Source organism: Anser cygnoides, chromosome 13, assembly GCF_040182565.1.
Source record: "Anser cygnoides isolate HZ-2024a breed goose chromosome 13, Taihu_goose_T2T_genome, whole genome shotgun sequence".
NCBI lineage: Eukaryota > Metazoa > Chordata > Aves > Anseriformes > Anatidae > Anser > Anser cygnoides.
In genome coordinates this window covers 21,713,679-21,734,356 of record NC_089885.1, presented here as the reverse complement: position 1 = coordinate 21,734,356, position 20,678 = coordinate 21,713,679, and the positions used below count along the sequence as shown (strand labels likewise).

General features: G+C 43.8%; 1 protein-coding gene across 2 annotated transcripts in view; it reads right to left on the bottom strand.

Moving 5' to 3' along the window:
• Positions 1-831: 831 nt before the first annotated feature.
• Positions 832-20,678, bottom strand: part of LOC106045561 (rho GTPase-activating protein 20-like) — a 38,969-nt gene continuing 19,122 nt past the window's right edge. Inside the window, exons 2-15 of one of the 2 annotated variants that reach the window (XM_067005311.1) lie at positions 20,328-20,410; positions 17,564-17,734; positions 16,853-17,002; positions 15,051-15,092; positions 14,207-14,291; positions 13,285-13,362; positions 12,089-12,155; positions 9,434-9,622; positions 8,802-8,977; positions 8,277-8,438; positions 6,971-7,080; positions 5,864-6,053; positions 5,133-5,250; positions 832-4,563 (exon numbers count right to left, since the gene is read on the bottom strand). In XM_067005311.1, coding sequence (XP_066861412.1) covers positions 2,837-4,563; positions 5,133-5,250; positions 5,864-6,053; positions 6,971-7,080; positions 8,277-8,438; positions 8,802-8,977; positions 9,434-9,622; positions 12,089-12,155; positions 13,285-13,362; positions 14,207-14,291; positions 15,051-15,092; positions 16,853-17,002; positions 17,564-17,734; positions 20,328-20,407 — 3,345 coding nt within the window. In that variant the 5' untranslated portion in view covers positions 20,408-20,410 and the 3' untranslated portion in view covers positions 832-2,836. Of the gene's footprint in view, positions 4,564-5,132; positions 5,251-5,863; positions 6,054-6,970; positions 7,081-8,276; positions 8,439-8,801; positions 8,978-9,433; positions 9,623-12,088; positions 12,156-13,284; positions 13,363-14,206; positions 14,292-15,050; positions 15,211-16,852; positions 17,003-17,563; positions 17,735-20,327; positions 20,411-20,678 lie in introns of those variants that run through there. The other variant, XM_048075693.2, reaches the window with a different exon arrangement.

Here is a 20,678-nt window from a genome sequence, read left to right as displayed (position 1 = left end):
CCATGTGCTGTTGGGAGGGCAAGTGAGGCACTAACTAGTGGCTGAAAAGGTCTGAGTGGCTGTCACATTCCTCTTCAGAGCATTGTTGCCCTTCAAAGAAAAGGTTTCTAGGGCAGGCTGCTTTGAAATGCAGGTAGCAAAAATAGCCTGTGCTTCCCTTCTGCAAGTCTAACCCTCAAAGTTGCCACAGGGTAGCAGTGAGTATGCTGCACAAAGGGGCTATCTGCAAAGGATGAGGGTAGAATCCTTTCTGAATTTGTCTCTGGAGACCTGGCTTTCCTGACTCTATTGGGATATCACAAATGGAATTAAGACAGTTAAAATAAACAACTGTAGTTGCCCGTGGGCACTTCCATCAGTTTCGGTCAGCCTGAGGGATAAGGGAACAAATTATACATGCCAAACAGAAATGAAAAGAGGCTAAAGTGCATGACTCATTGTCTCCTCAAGGTAAATGAGCTGGACTTGCTTGGCCTATCAGGGCAGAGTGCTGCAGACACTGTGCTGTAGTCAGTGTCAGGCTCAATGTGCCCCCCCTGACCTGGAAGTATTCACATCCATTTAAACCTCCCTGAAAAAGACCAACATGTACTTTAACCACAGTCTTCTGTGGGCTACTTTGTTAAAACAGCAGTAATGTTATCCCCTGCATTCTCCTTGATGCTGGGTTCCTTGTGAGCAAGACCCAGTCTCACAGCTCGAGTGGGACGCACGTGCATGTATCATGGCATGGTTTGGTTCATGGCATGGTTGCGAGCACGCCCACCCAAGCACAGAAGAGAGGGAAAGTAGGAGCAAAGAGGGAACAAAAGGCAATTGCCACATCACAAGCAAACTGTGTCTCTTTTTATTGAAATAGTTACAACCGTAGCTCTGGAAAAAAAACTGAATGCCTCTGTAGTGTTTGTGTGTGCGGAAAATGATGGCAGGTGGTTTGTACTACAATTATATATACCATTCATCATATAAGGGCCACCAACGTGAGCTGGGACAGAGAATGCCACATCTGAGAGTTAAACACTCTGAACATGACAAATCATTTTCTATACACCTTGTAAAGTGGACTTGGGGCTCCCTCCATCCCTACAGGAATGGTGTGTGAACTTCGAGTGCTGGGCCAGCTCACAGGCACTGACTGTCACTGACATCTGGAAGATACTTACTGGATCATTTTACAAAGGTGATTTCCCCTCTGTGCAAGGGCTGAACCACAGCTGATGCCAAGCAATCCCAGGCATGGCTATGGCATACACTTGGCAACCTGCACGGGGCACTTACTGCACAAGGATAGCCATTTGATCACTAAGATTCATGTATTTCTCTTGTCCTTCACCCATTCACTAGTAACTGAGTAAAAGGGCTGTCTCTCTCTGAGAGAAACCACTGTAGAAAACTCTCACGTAACTTTCAAATGAAACATTCTGAACATTTTAACCTTTGAGACTTTTCCCATCATTTTCTTAATGCCAGTCAAGCTAATGTGGTGCTCTTAGCTTCTTTTTAGGGTGCAGCTAGCAGCATCAAAATCCTCTAAGTCGCATCACAGCAAAAGCCATTCTGAGCATTGTCTTGAGTAGAATCATGGGGATGCTCCAGGAGTTTACTGGCTGCATTGCTTTAGTGGTACAACGGGCTTCTTAACACATCCCTGCCTGTCACTTTTCCATATTTAATTCTGCTGGACTGCACTGGGCTATGCACTTTGATGAGTGGGATCTCATTACTACTCTAACACAGCATCAATGCTGTCAAAGCCTGGACAGTCAGCCTATACAGTGTCTGTCGGCTTTCTGGCTAGATGGGGCTTTGCTGCAGCATCCACTTAACAACATTCCTGACTACTTCCACAGCTCCTTAACTTCATGCTGAAGCCAAATACTGCTTGAGTCCTCCTCAGAATGACTAGGGATTTGATTAGGATTCCCATTCATACTGCCATTGGAAAGGGCTGTCTGAAATGTCACCATCATTCACAGAAAAATGTCACCTTTTACTGAGACTGAAATGACCATCTGCTCCCAGAGAATACCATAGAAGACAAATATTCATAGCCCTTCTGAAGTGACAGAACTAGTGCCCTTTATAGTAACTGTGGCTCTGTCAAATGCTAGCTTTGGAGGAGGTATGACAAGGGAGAATCAATATAAACTTGGAAAAAAACAAAAACAAAAACATCTTGGGGTTAAACATTATACGTGCCTTGTCAGTGAAAGCTGGGCTTTAGGCTCCATCTGGTGTTTCTGCCTCAAGCAATAATGAACGCAAATTGTTACCGCGGGGGGACAAAAGGAAGATGAGCAGAGAGAGGAAGCAGTGTTTTGTGGGATAGGGGTGAAGGGTCTTCTTTTGGATGAATGAACAGCACTAACTGTTCATGTAACAATGAACAGCAAATAGTAGAGAATTTTGTGCAAGCTTAAATTCTTTAAACTAATGCTGATGGAGTATTTGCTGTCCTGATTCTCCAGTCATCCACACACATTGGTGACTGGAGAAAACAAAGCAGAGTTTCCCTTTCCTGCTTTAAAAAGACATGGATCAGACTCTGTACATCAGCTAATTCAGGGATGGAGTCTGGTGGCATTCAGACCAATTGACACCTAGTCGGTGAAGTCTCTGAAGTATAAAAAGCATGTAAAGGAAAAACAAGATGCCCTCCCCCCCAGCCCAATCAAAATGAACTGTAAACCCCAACATTATATTACATACACATTAGAGTAACTTTACACTTATTGCCAGTGCAGCCCACTAGATTCTTCACACCTTGATCATATCTTACAGAATATTTTCTGCTGCATATACACAAAAAATATTCAGTTCTCCCACAGCCTTCTCTCTAGACAAACATCTCTTCTGCAAATGCAACTGCATCACACTCCTCCGTGGTCACCTCTGCCAGTGGCTGGCTCCTGAGCCACTCCATCCTGCTCCGAAGAAGTTCATTTTCCACTGCTTCTGCCTCAGCCATGGGACAGGTCTTGGTTTCATCGTGTTTGAAATATTCCCTGACAGTGTTTCGAATGGAGGCAGGGAGGATGATACGGATGGTGTGGCTGAATGTGTTGAAGCCCTTACTCTGGGCTGGTGCCTGCACCACTTCCACTGGCTTGCTCTCCAGCTCACTGGGAGTGGAGGCACTTCGGGGACTCTCTTTGTGCTCTGCCTGTAAGGACAGGCTTGTTGGTTCATGGTGGTGTCGCCTGGAGGTGGACTGGAGGACAAGGGGGGTATTCTGCCCATAGAAAACTGTCTGGGGGATATGGACTCTCACAGTCTGCAAGCTCTTAGACAGGCTTTGCTCATTGCTGCTACTGGGTGAGTCGCTGCTGCTGGTGTTTGCCTTGGAACACTCCTCTTCCTCTTCCACTGGAAACCCCCGACAGCTTTCTTTATTTGGGGCCATGTAAAAAGTTATCTTGGTGCGCTTCAGGCTTTCCTGACTTGGAGGGCAGTCATCAACGCTTTTGATTTCAATGTGCTTCACCGCCTTCTCCCTGTACTGCTGTTGGCTGATCGGTGGGAATTTCTCACTGGTTGGGGTGCCAGTTGAGGGCTCGGGATTTTGTTCTAGCTCTTTGGCACAATCCTGGCTTCTGAGCACTGGACCAGAGCCCCCTGCACAACTCAGCTGTCTCTCCTCCTTTTCCCAGTCAGTGTTGGTAAGTGGGCTTCCCACTGCAGCTCTGCTGACAGATGCAGAACTTTTCCTCTCCCCCCCGAAATGGCTGCTGTCTACAGCCTTGGGTTCATACTCATGGAAACTGTCCAGTTCACACAGATGTAAGGGCATAGGAGAGGTGAAAGACTTGTGCCACTCTTTTGGGGACCTCTTGGCAATCTTGGGAGACACAGCATGAAGTCTGGCAGACGTGCCAAACATGAATGGCAGGGAGGAGACATCTGTAGGACTAACAGCTGATGACTCTGAGCAGTAGGAGAAAGCACTGTCTAAGGAGCTAAGTGAGGAGGCAGATGGGGACGTGGTGGTGGAGGACAGACTAGAGAAGCTGGACCTGTTGGACAGGCTGGATTTCTTCACCCTAGAGCTGGTCTGAGGTGACTGCCACAAATTCTGCCTGACCTTATTACCCCCAGGGCTTAGGCCTTCGTCAATCAACTTCTGGCTCTCCACCTGTAGTTGCTTGAGCCTGTGGATGTAGTCTGTATGGCTGTGCATGATGGTCGCATCACAGCTAGACTGGCGAGCCACAGGCTCATGGCTCTGAGCAGGAAGCTGGGAGCTAAGGCAGACACTGGGCTCTGACGAGCACCGGTCCCTGGCTGGGCTGAGTGAGTGTATTGAGCCAATGGAGCAGAAGGAGCCCTCCTCTTCTAGGAGGTCATAGCTATCCGCACTGGTGTTATTCTGGGCTTTGCTTTGGTAGCAGGCTGTGATCTCACTGAACAAGTCCCAGTCTTCTTGCTCCTCATCGAGTAACAAGCTGCTAGATTGTTCAAAAATGGCATCTGTTTCAGGTACCAGGCAATGCTTTGGTCTTTCTGGGTCACAAGCAGAAAATTCCAGCTCATCGGAGGAATCATCATTCTGAGCCAAGCCTATGCCTAGGGCAGAGAACACAAATTAATCTGCTGCCTATGTCTCCCAACTCCATACAGCACCTTACAATCAAGGCAGGGGAAAATATTATCATCTGCATTTTGCCGACAGGAAAGCAAAGATGATCTATTATTTTCCCAGGGACTAGAACAGTACTGGGAACAATACCAAAAATTCTGGGTTGACAACCCAGGATTGTTAACAACTGGATCTTTTTTCCATTCAACCTTTTGGTTTAGCTCTACAGAACTAATCTGGAAGATTGCTGGACCATGGCATTGCTAAGGCTACACTAAATTCCCGTGATAGTGCTTTAATCTGGAATGGCTGGAATAGGTTGAACAGCAGCCACAGAGAAAGACAATCGTTCAGGGACACGTTTGAGGTGTCACACCTCAGCCCTCTGTTTTCCCCTTGCTTTTTGCCTATGTCTTACAGGGCAAGAGAAAATCCAAACCTGTTGTTTTTCAGTGCTTTTCTTTGGCAGTGAAGGAGAAACAAACTCTTCTGCATGAAGAGTTTATCTATTAAAAGATTTTAACCTTTTCTTGAAGATACAGTACCACAAACTTACCCAGAGATTCCTCAGAGTTTCTGGACTTCTTTTTATCTGATCTTTGAAACAAGGAAGCAATGTCACCTCCAAAAATCTCTGCTGAGTTTTCAATCAGAAACTGCACTAACATAGCTACCTGGCAAAGACATGAATTTACAGTCAGTTTCATGAATATATAGCAAATCAAATAAGTCCCCAAAAGTTCTTTTTTCTTTGACAAAGATGCAATTTCCTACAGAATCTTTTGCTCAAAAAGCTGTTAAGGATGCAGCAATACTTATTTATTAACTACACCTGGGGCAGGAATATGAACTGTGTGCGTTGGTGAAGTGAGCCAGATACAGAACATTCTATGATTTTCCTTACTATTGGTAACACCTCACAAAACACAAGCAAGCATTCCTCCCCTCTGATACTCTATCATGTTTATTGCTCACTTTGTCTCTGTGAGACCAGCTGAACTGGCAGTGTCTAACTTCAGCTGCCCCATCTTTCTTGAACATGCTTGTCCAGAAAGTACTTTATCTGGTAAAGCAACCATGGCTTCCCTTTCCATCCTACATAACCTGAGTAGCTAAACTGACCCACTAGCTTGGGCATGACTGCACAGGGGAAAGGATGAAGCTCAGATGCCACTCAGCTTACAATATCCCTGATAACTATGCCTCCATTTAGTCTACAAAATACAGTGCCCATAGAAAGCGGTAAAATGGAAAGACAATCATGAGGCCAAACCTATGAAAAATTACCTTCTTTGTAGACCTGCTCTCCTCCTCAGGCCCAGTGGGACTAGGTAGCCACAGCATATTGGGTGCTATACAAAGAGCCAGGTTAAAGGCATTCATCTGATTCACACCAGAATTCTGCTCAATCTGATGAAGAACTCCAAAGAGGTGTCTGAGTAAGATGAGGTTGGCGTCTGGGAGCTGATTGACTAGGCTGTTAAGGGAGTGATAACAGAAAAACAGCAAATGTAACAGACTGTAAAAATCTGGTCTTCAAATATTGGAGGTTGCTTCCCAAAGCTTTTGTCCCCTTCTGCTCTTTTGTAACCAGTCTGAGACATTCTCATCTGATAATAAAGTAAGACACTTCCCTCTTCAAAGTATGTGAGAGCCACAGTTTTACATTCATATTGCCCAACCATTCTGTTCACAAAGCCTTAGGGGCAGAGCAAGGGACTTACACCCAGAACTTGTGGGTAGAAGTCCACAGTGTCTTAACAAAATAAAGACCACCCAAAGGAGTTGCATACAGCTCCATGCCAGAAGCGCATGAGACAATGCCATTGCCTGTGTCCTATGCTATAGAGACAATGCAAGAAGGAGATCCAGGTCAAACAGCAAGGTTCAAAAGCCACTAACAAGAAGAGATTCAATATACTGCTTATCCCGCTTGCTCCTAATACACTTTTCTTGCTTGGGGCAGCAGTTTCAAGGCAGTAGAGCTGTCTTCAAGGTTCCAGTCACCATCCTGGTAGGGCTATATCTTCTAACTGCCAATATGATTATCTTTATTTTGTGCTCATAGAAAAAAAGTTACCATTGTTAAAGATCTAATTCCACTAATATTTGATGTACTTCCGGTGACTGAACTACTGTGGTTTTTCAGTTTGCTGGTTCTGGTAATTTGAATTGGTCATCAGAAAAGAATTTTCTTTTTCTGTGTCAGAAATGTTAACAAAAGACCAGTGAAAGGTTTTGACCAGTGACACTGGCAACCAGCAACAGCTCTACTGTGGCCTGGAGCAGCAACAGAAGTCTCCCAGAAGATGAAGTCTATGATTAGGGCCCTACATTTCCCCTTCTCCCACCAAAAGAAGCTTTTACAAAGCTTTTACAAAGGTTTTTACAAACCTTTTGATAGCTTCAATTTTATGTGCCCGATTTTCTGTATCCACAGCTTCCATCCACAGTCCGTGCATGTCTGAGGATAGAACACTGTCAGGTATATTTCGGAGAAAATCCTGAATTAAATATATATATGCAGAGCAGTCTGGTCAGTTTTGAATTCCTTGTTTTGGTTTCATGATGCATATAGTTAGTGTTTATTCATATTAAGAAGATAAAATGAGATGCGACACAAATACATTTCTCCTTCCCTCCCCACTTCCACCAAGCTCTTCATCTGCAGCACTGCAGAACTGTGTTTATAGTTTATGGCAGAAGAACATGCTCATGCCTGCCCCTCTTCCAGAACAGGGTTGATCTCTGCTACAGTAGGCCAAGGACTGGTATCTAAGGCTATGCATAGTCTGTCTGAAATATTTTTAATCAATAAGGATTGCCGTTTTTATGAGAGGACTTTGTAACAACTTAACATACATTTTGCATTGTAAAATGCCTGAATATCCTCCCAGTCAACGGCTTTTTATATTAGGCCAACTGGAACAAGAGGTAAGAATGTTTCTGGCACTGAATTGTCTGAATTGTTCTGACCACATTTAATTGACAATGCAAAAGATAGGCTTTTTCTTATCAAAAGTTGTTGTCTTATTACAAGCTTTATCCCCCATTAACTACAATGCCTCTGCTTGGACTTGGCAGCAGTTTTCCTCTTGCTTGCTGTCTGATTAGAGGGTGAAGGCTCAGAGCCTAGATTGTACAAGCCATCTCCTTTGCACGGCCTCTCTGTGGGGAATACAGAGTGGCTGCAGTCAAATGGCACTAGTTCTCCCACATCTCCCTCCACGCTCTTCCACGTGTCCAAAAAGGACAAAAAAACAATTACACTGCTGTCACCACAAGGCTTCATGGACTGCTGCGTCCAGCATCTGAATTGCTGAGTTCAGGCACTGTCATGGTATTTGACACTGTGAAATAATTCCTGCGTAGAAGCCATGGTTATTTTGGAGGTAGATGTTACTAGAACTGCTGGTGAAGGCTGTTTTGTACAAGGGAGGTGCAAAATGAAACACTGGCCTGAGGGCCACTGCACATACCTGCACGTTAAAGCAACCACCACTGGGTCAGACAGATACCTTTGTGCACATAGAGGACAAAGCTGTCAGCTGAGAATGTGCCTCGCTAGAAATGGTTTGTGCAACCCCCCTGCCCTGCCCTGCTTTGAATCATCCCTCCCCATAAAGACTCACGTTGCTTTCTTACTAAAAGAAGGAAGGCATGATTAGCTCAGACAGGTGAGTTACTTGGCCCAACATACCGTGATGACAGCTGCAGCCACAAAGACTGACTCTCCGTCCACCTGGACATCATCTCCAGAGTTCAGCTTCTCTTTCAATTCCTTGCAAGTCTTGGCATTGGCAGAGCGTCTGAAAATGCCCCTAGTGGAGGGACCTTCATGGTACAGCAGGAGCAGCATATCCTAAGAGAAAGCTCAGTTATACATAAGAACCTAATACTTTATCCTGTTGTTTGTGTATGTTATCCCTCACATACAATTAGTGTAAGACCTAGTCAGCACTGGGAAGAGGATAGACGCAGGAGAGGTTTGTCATGACTTAAACAGGGACAAGAGCCTGTCACCTTAGTTGCACGTACAGTTCACATGGGTGCTCCTATCCTGTGGCAAGCAAGAGTCCAGTGGACTCTTGCAGTGAATGAGATTTAGACGATGTAGATGTATGTAGTCCACTGACACCACAGGCAAATGCTGGTTGTCTTCTTTAAATTCTTGACCGAACGCATCACATTTATGTCAGAATGAACAGCCTAGGCTGCTCTTTACCATGATTGGCTTGGGAAGGATCCCATCAGGACAGACAGAGGATAGAGACAGGCCAAAGAGCTTCCGTGGGGTGGTAGGCGACTGTGAAGGAGGGCTGTCTGTGGGTGTGCTGGTGCTACGGCGCAGGGCCCAGTCAATCAAGGACTTCTTCCTCTTGGTGTGTTTCTGCAGTGACTCTAAAAGGAAACAGACCTTCATTATACATGTGATCGTCCTTCCTACTGGCCAGTGACTGACCTGCAGGGGAGTCAAGAGTTCCCGGCAAAGCAAGAACTTTCTACCATCTCATCGATAATAAATACACCTTTAAGGGTGATAGTCAGGTAGAAACCACCGCAGTGAAAACACTTGTTCATCTCTCAACCATCATCAAAACTCTTATTCATTCACTGTTCTTTAGGGAACCTTACCATCTATGCAATGTTTGAATGCAGTTGAAAGCTACTCAGGAACTGAAAGCTAATTCTGAACATTTGCACCAACAAATTTAGCCCCTCTGCAATCCCATCCTCTATGCATGCAGTAAGGTATGGGAGTGACTCTGGGATACATGTACAATGCTTGGAAGAATTTGGTACCGCCACTGAAACAGAAAAATCTGTCTGGTTGTGAGGCACTTCTGCAGCTCCTACCTCTCTTCAGCTGCAATGGAACTTGGAGCCTGGGTTTCAGGACAAACTGACATTGTTTTTCTTTTGGAAGCTGCTCAAGGAAGGAGGTTTCTGACCCATCAGCCAGCAGGGTGTTATTGTTGGTTCCTTGTTGCTGGTCAACAGAATCTCGGAGAGAGTACAACGCGATGCTGAAAGGATGCTCGTGCCCTGTGGAACAAAGAGGTGTGTAAAGAGCAAGTAAAGATGCAGACTTACGTGAAAACAGATCTAAACCTGGGCAAGAGGAAGCAGCCACATCCAATGGCTCTCATTGCAGCCGGGCCTTTAAGCAATGTTGCTCAAAACCTCCACCTGAGGACTAAAGAGGCTAGGGTGCCTCTGTGCATGTATGATCATTGCTTTACAAATAAGTTCATCAAGTTAAACCTGGCCAGTCACTCTTCATTAGCAGCTCTTCAGAACATTATGGTTCAGTAATAGTAATAGACTTATGAACCCCATTACACTAACAAAATACTGTACGCATTGCTCTGTGCTGCAGTCAGCTCCCTATGACAGTCTAGTATGTACTGGACAGATACAAAAAATAAGCATGTGGCATGAGGAGTTGGAAAACATCTTTAAGCACCCACAAATAAACAAACATGCAGTCTAATGAACACCAGAATAATAGTTTTAATATGACTATGTGGTCTTCAGAGCAAGATCTCCTGAATAAACTAACAGGCATAAACTTCTTTGGACAGCCTGGGGATATATTTATTGAGTTATCTCTGAAAATATAATGCAGCATTAATGCAGAGATTACTTGTTTGGTGTAACTAAGCAGTATGCTCTAGGACAACACTGTGAGCAATGGCTGAACCACTGACACATCCTTCAGAGAAACAAGGAGCAGTTTAAATGCATCCAACAGCTTTGGTTTACATGTTGGGTAAATCACAGTATATCTTTGCTTCCCTCTCTGGTTAGATCTAAATAGTGAGCTGCTTAGTGCAAGTTCGGGCTGTCTATGAGTACTGTCAGTACTACCTTGCTCTCACCTAGCAGTAAGGACAAGAGAACAGGACCCTCCTGCTCTTTCGGTCCCTGACAGAACTGCAAACTCTCAAGAAGGTATTTAAAGAAAATGATCCTAAAACACCACCACCTTTCCCAGGAAAATTAACTAAAGTGTTCTGAATTTCAGGAAAAGTTCAAATTGGGATTGATTCTTAATTTATCTTAATGGCCGATACCTAAATATGGTTATATCATTGAATACAAACATAATAATAGAATTTATTATGTATTACAACAGGAAAAACAGAGACATGTTTTGCATCCTTTGCCAAATTAAATATTCTGCCTTATTTTAATTTTGCATTTAACCTTACACTTTGGTGTCTTGTTTTTGCCAACAGTTCACAAATGGAAATTATTATTATTGTTATTATTATTATTACAATTATTGGAAAACTCCAGCTTCAGTGATCGATGCTGAGTACTGAATAATCAAAATTCAGAGTTTTATTTTAAAATATTTATTGTTTTCTGGTATCATCTGCTACAGATTTCCATCACTCTCCTCCACTGTGACTGTCTTCAAAACCCTCTAAATATACACCTCCTTTCCCTCAAGCTTTGGGAGTTGCTATAAACAAAACACAAAATGTTAAAACGGAAACTTTTCAAATAAACAGCCTGCAAAGGGCATTGCCTTGGGTGTCCCATGTCTTTGTGTGAGATCAGATCAGTATTGGGTTAAAGTGGAGATTCAGAGGACAACTATAAGGAGCCTTATGAAACAAATTGGCTTTGATCTTCCATATAAAGATCTTCCATATAAAACAGTTTCATTATTTGTGAACTGCAATGCAATGAAAGATAAATAAGTACCACAAAAGTTAGATAAACATCTTATCTTCTTCATAAAAAGCATACAAGTCACCAGTGGATCCACCTAAAAATTCTGCATTCTTCTGTTACGTCCAGGAGAAAGCTGCTCAACTGCTTTCCCCTGGACCTACCATGCTTCTGCTGAGTGGCCTAACTGCAATGACTTTTTTTACTTCTCATAGGGCCTCAATACAAAATGCTGAGAAGGTGTCCGGAGATGCTCCTGATGATGTTTGGATGGACATCAGTGGATATCTCTATCACAGGTAGTGAAGGCAGACAGAGGCTGCCCCAGACCACAGGCACTGTCTGTAAGGAGCAGAAGCCTTCCAAGAAGTGCTGGACAGAATGACCAGTCACCAAGCAAACAGACCTGAAAGCTCATACCAGCAGCCAGAGGGATAGGAGCAAGCTTTCTTCTATGTCCTGCCTACAGCCCCTTGCATCACAAGCACCGAAAGGAAAGAGATTCTTCATCCAGCTTAAAAATCTCCTGTAAATTTGGTTTGTCTACTGAGAAGTGTCATGATTTCAGATCCAGAAATGCACAGATTTGCTTGAAAAAGGGACGTAAGTGTGAAGATATTCAAAGATGTCAACATACCTTCATTAAATGTGTATCCTGACACCATAAGAGCCAAGTGACATTCTACATCAGCTTGATACGGTCCCCCTACAATTGCCTTTTTATGTGAAGAATGCACTGTTTGAGATATTTCTCTGCTACATAAACCAGTGTCATTTTTCACTTACTTCTGTGGTGCTAGAATTAAGAGAAAATGGGAGAGCTCTTACCAATGAGAGGGTAAGCAGGCTCATCTTTTCCTGAGATCACCCAGAGATGATGGTCATTCGTCCTGCCCTGGTGGTTGAAGAACAGAAAAGAGAAAAATATCAGGTGAAGCGGACCAGGATGAGGGTCCAAGGGGTTGCATTCTACTCAGAAAACAACAGACAGAGATAATGGCTGAACAGGCCCAGAAGCAGCAGACATGTATAGCTAACTGCAGGACACAGGGATGGGAGGGATGGGTGCTCTGGGTCACTCTGTCTGATAGAGAGTGGAAGGGAAAAGGTTCAGAAGAAGAATAGACTGAGCAGCATGAGGTTGTAAAACCACATAATGGTTTCCTGACCACCCACCCAGTAGGCTCTGAGTGAAGAAATCCCTTGACACAACCAGAGAAGCACTACCAGCCAAGTCGACATGCTTTTTCAGGAATGCTGGTGTCCCACACTGTATATGGAGAACGCAGAGTGCAGTACCATTTTCAGCCTCAACAGTCCAATGCATTTAGGTGTTGCTTCCAGGTCAGATTACAGATTGGCCTATTTGGGTTCTTGCTGTCCCAGCTATTCCCTACTTCCCCATCCCCTAGCATGCCACAGCACTGCCATACTTGTATGATGTATTGGCATCACACGTTCTGCAAGCTGAAGAAAGACGAGAAATATTAATGTCTCTCTTAAGACTGCAATGCTATGGAGTATGCCCAGACACCTTTCCACAGAATTACACATAAGCATATGACACAATAGAAGTGATTTCCTTTTTACAGAAAGAGAATGAGACTTCCCAGGACTATTTCAGCAATGTGTTCCACACCTTTCCTTGGTATTATATTACTGGACACTGTAAAAGCTACCAAACACTGTAATTGCTGGACCATTGCAATCGGAAAGACTCATCTGATAACATCACTGATTTGTTCACTATTTCATGGCTATATTAATAATTTTTTGATAAGCTAGACTCAAGCCTAATGCTGGATCACCTTACAAAGTTTGAATTTAATGTAGGAACATAAGCATGTGTGTCTTTCTAAATTTTTGCATCCACACAAACTGATTTCTTCACCTTCTAGTCCAGAGAGTATCAATGTCTTGATGGTTAACTACAGCAAATGTAGACTTCTCCGTATCTGCACTGTCCCAAAACCTAGATGTTGCCCCTAGCTAAGATCTGGCAAATCTATGCAACAGTCACTTACAGGAAGTCCAATCTGTAGAAGCGTCTTCCTCATCACACTCTCTGCAGTTTCCACATTGGACACATTGACTGCAGTGGTCTAGAAAGGAAAAGAGGAAATGTAGGAAGCCATTAAGAAGGCATGAAGATTGGTTGCAGTTTCTTGTAGCTTGAAAATCTGGCAAAAAAATATCACTCATCTGTCTATTGTCTGTCTTTACTAAATGTTGATGTTTAGAACAGTTGTGTTAATTTGAACTACAATGGAATCACTGTTATAGGTGAGGGTTATACATTGTGAAAACTATTGTCAGCTACTTCCATCATTGGTTTATTAGCATACAAAGGCTTCATCCTGTAGAAAACAAAGGAACTGGGTGGTGTTCAGATACTGTATTTGATCACATTGGTATTTGACTGACAATAGTGCCATTGTTAGTTCAAAGGGTGAACATGGGATAAAGCTAATAAATCAAGAAGGCCTGGGGTCCCTCTCTGAGAGACGACTTGCTAAAAGGTAAAGGTGACCCACCAAGCTTGGTGTGAAGCCTAGAAATGAGTGCTATAAATATGAAGAGACCAGGACATATTCTAGTAAAATAGTTCAGGAGACTAAGCCAGTGATTCTTTCAGGATCAGTATCTTCACTTACTGCACTGAAAATAGGAATTACTGGGCACTCTACCACAAAACATTGCCAATTATGAAGTAAAGCAAAAGGAAAAGAGTACAGAAGCCAGAAGCCAAGAATAATTTTAAGACTTTACTATTCTTTGATAAGGGTCTGGATACCTCATGATTTCCCAACCCAAAACCCTCTGAGTGGGCTTCCAGCAGGAAGTGTGCAGCTGCATAGATATGCACCCTCTAAAACCTTTTCAGGTGGGACTCGAATTTTAAACAAGGATAGCTGTAGCAGCAACAGCTGCTGTAGTTTTACTTACAGATGAACAGTTATCAGCATCCAGCACAAAGATTTGAAGGGTTAGATTCTTCAGATATTCATTCTGTTTTATCTCACTGATATGCCTGAAAGTCAAAGGAAAGAGAGGGGAGAATACAATTTCCTAAGCAAACTCAAGAAGGACCCTAAAGTTTGGATCCAAGAGATGCAAGAGACCTGCTCCTTGGCACTGCAACAAATACAGAGTAACTACAACAGTAATAATAACATGCAATGTTTACAGAGTGGTCATGTGCTCTTGCTAACTTATTAATCTTTCTTTGAGGCCCCAGGCTAGGAAAACCCCACATGGCAATGCTAATGCAGATAGACGTGCCTGGCTTAACACCTTCCATCATTCTTTGGATCATTATTGTTCTCCAAGAATCAGGAGATAACCTTTTCCCCTCTCTCTATCTATACAAACACTTCTGCCTGAATGTTAGTGGAAATGACATATAGAAACATAACATTAAAAAGAAACAACTGGAGCCTCCAGATGCCATGAAATACAAACTTTAAATCAAATCAAAAAACATCTGAAGAATCAATACCAGGTATGACATTTCCACAGTGATTAGCAAAGCCAACCTCCAGCACCAAAGGAATAAAGATGCTCCAATAATAATATCTTCTAGTGGAGTTCATCTTTTCTGGACTGTAAACACTACGTTTGCTTTCACCAATGGATTCTACAATCAGGCTTCAAAGGTAGATTTTTCAAACAGTAGCTAGACACTCTCTGTGCTGAAAATCAGAGGGCAATTTGATATCAAGCATGACAAATTTCCTCTGAGTATTGTAGAGGAACCACCCCAAAGAAGGATAAAAGGAGAGTCACTTACCATAGTAATGCAGACAGCCATCGTTCCTTCACGTCAGCTGAGCTGAAGATAAAAAGGGAGGCAGATCATCAAACAAGTGCTGAGTGGGTAACAGCCTTTGGAAACTTTACCCAGTTTCATTTATATATAGCTGTAAGTCAAAGTTCCTTCCTGCAAAGCCCTGGAACAAAAGCACAGTCCTTTCCTACTTCTGTCCTATTTCAACGAACAATAATAACCATGACAAAAAAATCCCAAGAACAAACTAGACTACATTTCCCGCCCAGGCTGGCATATGTTCAGATAAGGAACAAATATCTTCCTGTGGTTCTGGAGTTAACTCATTTTGTGGGCCTTTATTATTTTTGAGGTGACCTTTAATTACAATTTTCTTTCTACTATTATTTCCTTTCCAATGTCTGCTGTTCTTAGAAGCTTCTGCTGCCAACATGGGTTACCCAGGTCTCAGTGACATGAAGGAATAGCAACTGTTTTTGAGTTTGGACTAAGACACAAATGGCTGCTTGCATGTCAGAGCATGAGTCCTAAGGCCAGGAATCCATCACCCAGAAGAGACCATCCTGACCCTTGGAAATTATGAGGCAGCAAGTGTGAAAGTAGGGTACGGTTCCCATTTCTTTTCCCACAAGGACAGCTGCCCCACAAAAGGAAAAGCATCAGGCTAGATCAGCCCTTTCTAGCCAAGTCAGCAGAACCCCTAAGGTCAGAATGACCCTTGAAGATTGATGGCCTCCCAGTTTCACAACCGACTGTGAAGCAGAGATGCCTGAGCTAGCAGCGACCTGAGCTCCTTGTGGATATACCAGCTCTAGATTCAATTTGGCCAGGCTAGACTGAGCTCAAGCAAAAAAAAAAAAGTCACACTCTTTTTGGTGAGCTTTATGAGCTCAGGAGCAGCACTTGAATAGCCTTTCAGATGGCATTTGGACATGATCTTGCTTCTCTCTAGCCTGCTTCACACTCCCCTGCATTTCTGACGTTTGGGTTAGCAAGGACTAAACAGGTCTGGACTGTGCTGCTTGTGCAGACCTATCTTGACAGTCCTTGTCATCTTTACAGGCTGTTGTTGTGGGCACAAGACATCCTGGATGATGACTCCAGGAGCAAGGTTTACCCAGGAGCTGCCCATGCCACATTAGTGGTGGATAAAGGCATTTAATCCCTGCACAAAGCCATCTGGCATTTTCATTAATGTAACTAAACCATCCTTTGTAGTGAAAAATTCCCAAACTAGGATTAATCTCCTACAGAAATGCCCAGAAAAGTAGTGGATGCCCCACCCCTGGAGGTGTTCAAGACTAGGCTGGATGTGTTCAAGACCCTTGGCAACCTGATCTAGTAGGTGGTGTCCCTGCCCATGGCAGGGGAGTCAGAACTAGATGCTCTTTAAGGTCTCTTCCAACCCAAGCTGTTCAATGATTCTATGAAATGTCTGCTGACAGGTGCTGAAACAACATGTATGTAGGTTACATGATGGCACAAGCCAGTTTGCTATGGCTGATTTGGATGTGATGTTCCAGCACGTTCTGCAGCAGGGCCAGCCCTTGTTACAACACCACTTGCAAGGCATGGTCCTCTAGTTTAAAAGTCTCTCAGGGACTAGCCTGCAGATACTTTTAAAATATGACTGTCTCCCAAGATCTAAATTTTTACCACACTGCCTAATATGAGTCATGCACTCAATGGGGAGAAGGGCTGTGGTAGAGTTCAGGGTCCTGCATCCTCAGTCATCATTTCTCTTGACACATGGAAGACTTGGGCAGCTGCCTGGTTGGAGAGAGGTCTGATGTCTGATGTGATACCTGAAGGTGACAACATAGTTGATGATAGGCCAGCCGATGACAAATGAATTCTCAGGACTCATCTTTTTCTCTGTCACTTCGCTGAGACAGGTGCTGGTCCACACTTCACTCAGATGTACCTGCTTTTTCAGCTTCAGGCTGGCAGAAGACCTGCAATTCAAATTACGAATTTCTTAAGCCATATTCTAACAACTATGCCTCCAACGTTTGTTCGTGCCACCGTCGTCCTGCAGATGCAGCAACACTAACAGTCCTCCAAAACTAAATGTCTGGGCATGTGGAGGCACTGCAGGAGAGTTTTGCAAGCGGATTTTGGTGTTGGCGGCTCCACTTGTGGCTTAGGGCAATGTGTTTCACTAGAATCACAGGCAGGTAATGATTTGGGCTAATTATTGTTGTAACCATGTGTTACATGAAACTGTGGCAGAAACAGTGAGACCAAGAATCAGTTTTCTGTACTTACTGTCTCTTGCCCTCATGGGATTTCTCCAAGAATCCCATGAGGAATAGGGCAAAAGCTACCTTTTCCTTCAGAAAAATGTAGTGAAACATTAATACCAAGAAGAATTTCTTTAGGTGGAAAGGGGAGATGCCGCATTTTAGATCCACATTTGTAAAGAAGAGTTGTTTTGATGCCCATTACACAGATAGCTCAGGGTCTAGCTTCAACAGCACGTACTGGGGAGAATGAGTTGAGTGCAAATGCCTTACTTGGACTTGGCGATGATCAGCATGTCACTGAACAAGATCAAATGTCTCTCCTGGGTCTGTAAGCCCACAGTTAGCTGTACTCGCTCATCCAGGATGAAAGTGGAGCCTGGGCTGCTGAACATCCAACTTGGCAGCCCATTGTCTGAATGGGAAGAGGACAGGGTAGTTTCCCTGGAAGAGGACAATAATTGTATGACTGTCAGCAGCTTTTCTCATAAGGTTTTGTGACTGAACACTGGTGACTATTTTGCAACAGCCTGTCATCAGCAGTGCTGACCATACAACAGGTCCCACACCACCATTTCCTGGGTCTACCCTCACCCTGCAGGTAGGATTGTGCTGAACTAACAAGCAATAGTTCTTGGCTGAGTCTTGTTCAAAGACCTTGTTTGTGTACCTGATCCCGACTGAACTAGCTAACCTCTGAGAAATGGCCCTATATTTATGTAGATCGAAAGTAACAGAGATCCTCCTGTCTCTACACAGACAAAAATGTGCATCTTGCCTGCAGGCAAGGGTGCATGTAAAACAGATACTTGCCATCCCTCCACCCCTCTGCAATACTTCTCTAGTTGGAGGGCAGTCTCTATACAGGCAAATCAGAAAACACATGAAATTTAGGGGTACTACTTTTGACATCATTAGTCTAACTCAATTTCCACCAATCTCATAATGAGGCCTCTTTGATTTCAAGGGAGTGAGATTAAAGCTAGCTATTAACTGCTTTTGAAAATCATTCCCCAGTTACAGAAAAACTACATTCTTCCCTCCTCACCACAGTCACCAACAAGTGAAGTCTTGGCTTATACATCTGTTGCCATTGCAAGTGAGAAGCTAAATCACCTTTAAACTTGCTATTAAAAGCTTTCCATGTGCATTAACTGAGCAGTGGGAGCCACATCATCACACAAGCTCAGCAGTGGACTTCCTAAAGCTGGAGGAGTTACACAGCTTTGTAAACATAACAGCAGGATAGCAAAAAAAATCTCACCGATATTCTGGTGGCCTAAGCAAAGATGGCATTGTACCAGCTCCTTCCACAGCAATCCATCATGAGAAATGTTTAAAGTTTCCCTCCCTCACAAGGATATTCTTCAGCCAAATAAAGTCAAGAATTTGTTTCCCTCGCTCTCTTTTTTTTTTTTTTTCCCTTAGTGCAACTTAAAGGAGGGAGGAATGGCAAAGAAGCCACATAATTTGGTCAGGAGATGACCAAATGAAAATCACTCCTGACCTTTATTTTAAATGATTCCGCAAGATTGACCTCAGATGGTTGTTTCAGAAAAGCAGGATGTACTATGCATCAATTACCTATGGCGTAACATAAAAGGTGTATTCTTCAGGAGGGCTGGTCAGCATCAAAATGTAAAGCAGTTCAGCTTTATCAACTTTTTCTTACAAAGAAAAAAAGATCAAACTAGACTAATACCTCAGGAAGTGTTATTTATAAGATCATTATCAGCGCAAGGCAGAAAGGAGCACGGTGTCCCCTTAGCTATGTCTAGTAGTTACATGGTGCTGCAGGAGGAAGAGAGCATGACATTGACTAGGGTTCAGCTCCCATGTAAGGATGAAGGAGCTCAATTCATAGCTAGCACTTGATATTTCAGGGGAAGATTTGCAAGTCTGGCATGTTTGTACCTAGCTCTATCTGCTGACACTCCTGGTGCTTTATACCTTAATGGGCAAACCATCAGGACAACACTGGAGCTGCTGGCAAGAGAGGGAGTTTTTCATGTCAAGGTTGTCACTTAACCTGTCCACCCAAGCTAGTAGCAAGTAGAAGCTGCTGTCTTCTGACAGGGGACATGATTCTCCTAGAGGAAGGATGGATCCTCTCTCACCAAATGACCAGAGATGATGCCACACACACAGTTCTCGTAGAGACTTCCCAGCACTGCCCTTGTTCCCTAAAGCAGCTCCCAGCCTCTTCACACTCCCAAGTGAATTTGTGTCTGAAACAGAGCCAAATCTCAAAGCCAGACCTTCCCACAGGCAGTCCAACAGGCAGAGCAGAGGACAGAGGTCTCCTGTGGAGAGTCCCCCAGTGGAGAGTCCCCCTGGTTGCAGGGCCAGGATGTGTCCCCAGGGCTGCCTGTTCTCCTGAAAAGACTTGTGGCTTGTGCAGCCTTCTTCTCCCTGGAGCAGCTCCTTCCACACCTGCTCAGTTGGGGACTGTTTATGGTCCCTTCCCCATTAATCCAAACTGCAGCCCCTCACTGCAGTCAGGACTAAGGGGACGGGGATGACTGTGCTCTCTCCCAAATCAGTGGACATTTGCAGAACACAGGCAGGCCCATATGCAGCCTCTCTGCACCGAAGTCCGTTTTCTGACAATTTGCAATTGTGCTTCTCACCCACGGCAATGCACTGTTGAACAGAGGAGGCCCTCATGTACTGGTCTCACTTCCTGAGACATCAGCTGTTTCATTTCTTAGGGCACCTCTGTTCACCTTCTCATACTGCTGCTTGCTGCGGGTTAGACGGCAGACTAAACAGCCATGAATCTGTCAGCTAAACACACATTGACTGCCCAGCTAGAATGGCACAGGAAGTTTGTCTCATTTGCAGCTCATGTCATTGTCTGTCACTTTACATCCTCTGCACTGCATTTTTAAAGTATGTTGCAGTAAAAAAGAAAATCTTCCAGATCTGTCCACAAACCAATTGCCCTTGACACTGTTAAATGAATTTTAAAAGCAGTTTCTTTCCAGCCTGTATAGGCAGAAAAGTGAAAAAGGAGTCAGAAAGGTATTTCCTTTACCTGGAATGGTACTTTGACTTGCTGAGAGCTTTAGTAATGGCAGAAGGTGTAGATCGTCTCCTTTGGACTATGGGCTTCATCTTCTGCAAGAGAAAAATACCTTCCAGTTAGTTTGGCCACCTTGGAAGCAGATTTGCTTACTGCACTCTACAAGTTCTCTTTTTATCTTGCCAACACTTATCATACCTCACCACTGAAAGCCATGATGTGAGACACTTCCCCTTCCATACTTACTTTTCAAACACTTGTAAAGTCTCGCATTTATGTGAGACACTTAAATCTTTCCTACCTTGAAACACTTCCAGTTTTCACAGCCAAAATTCAAAGTAATGACACGAAATTAGGCAGAGA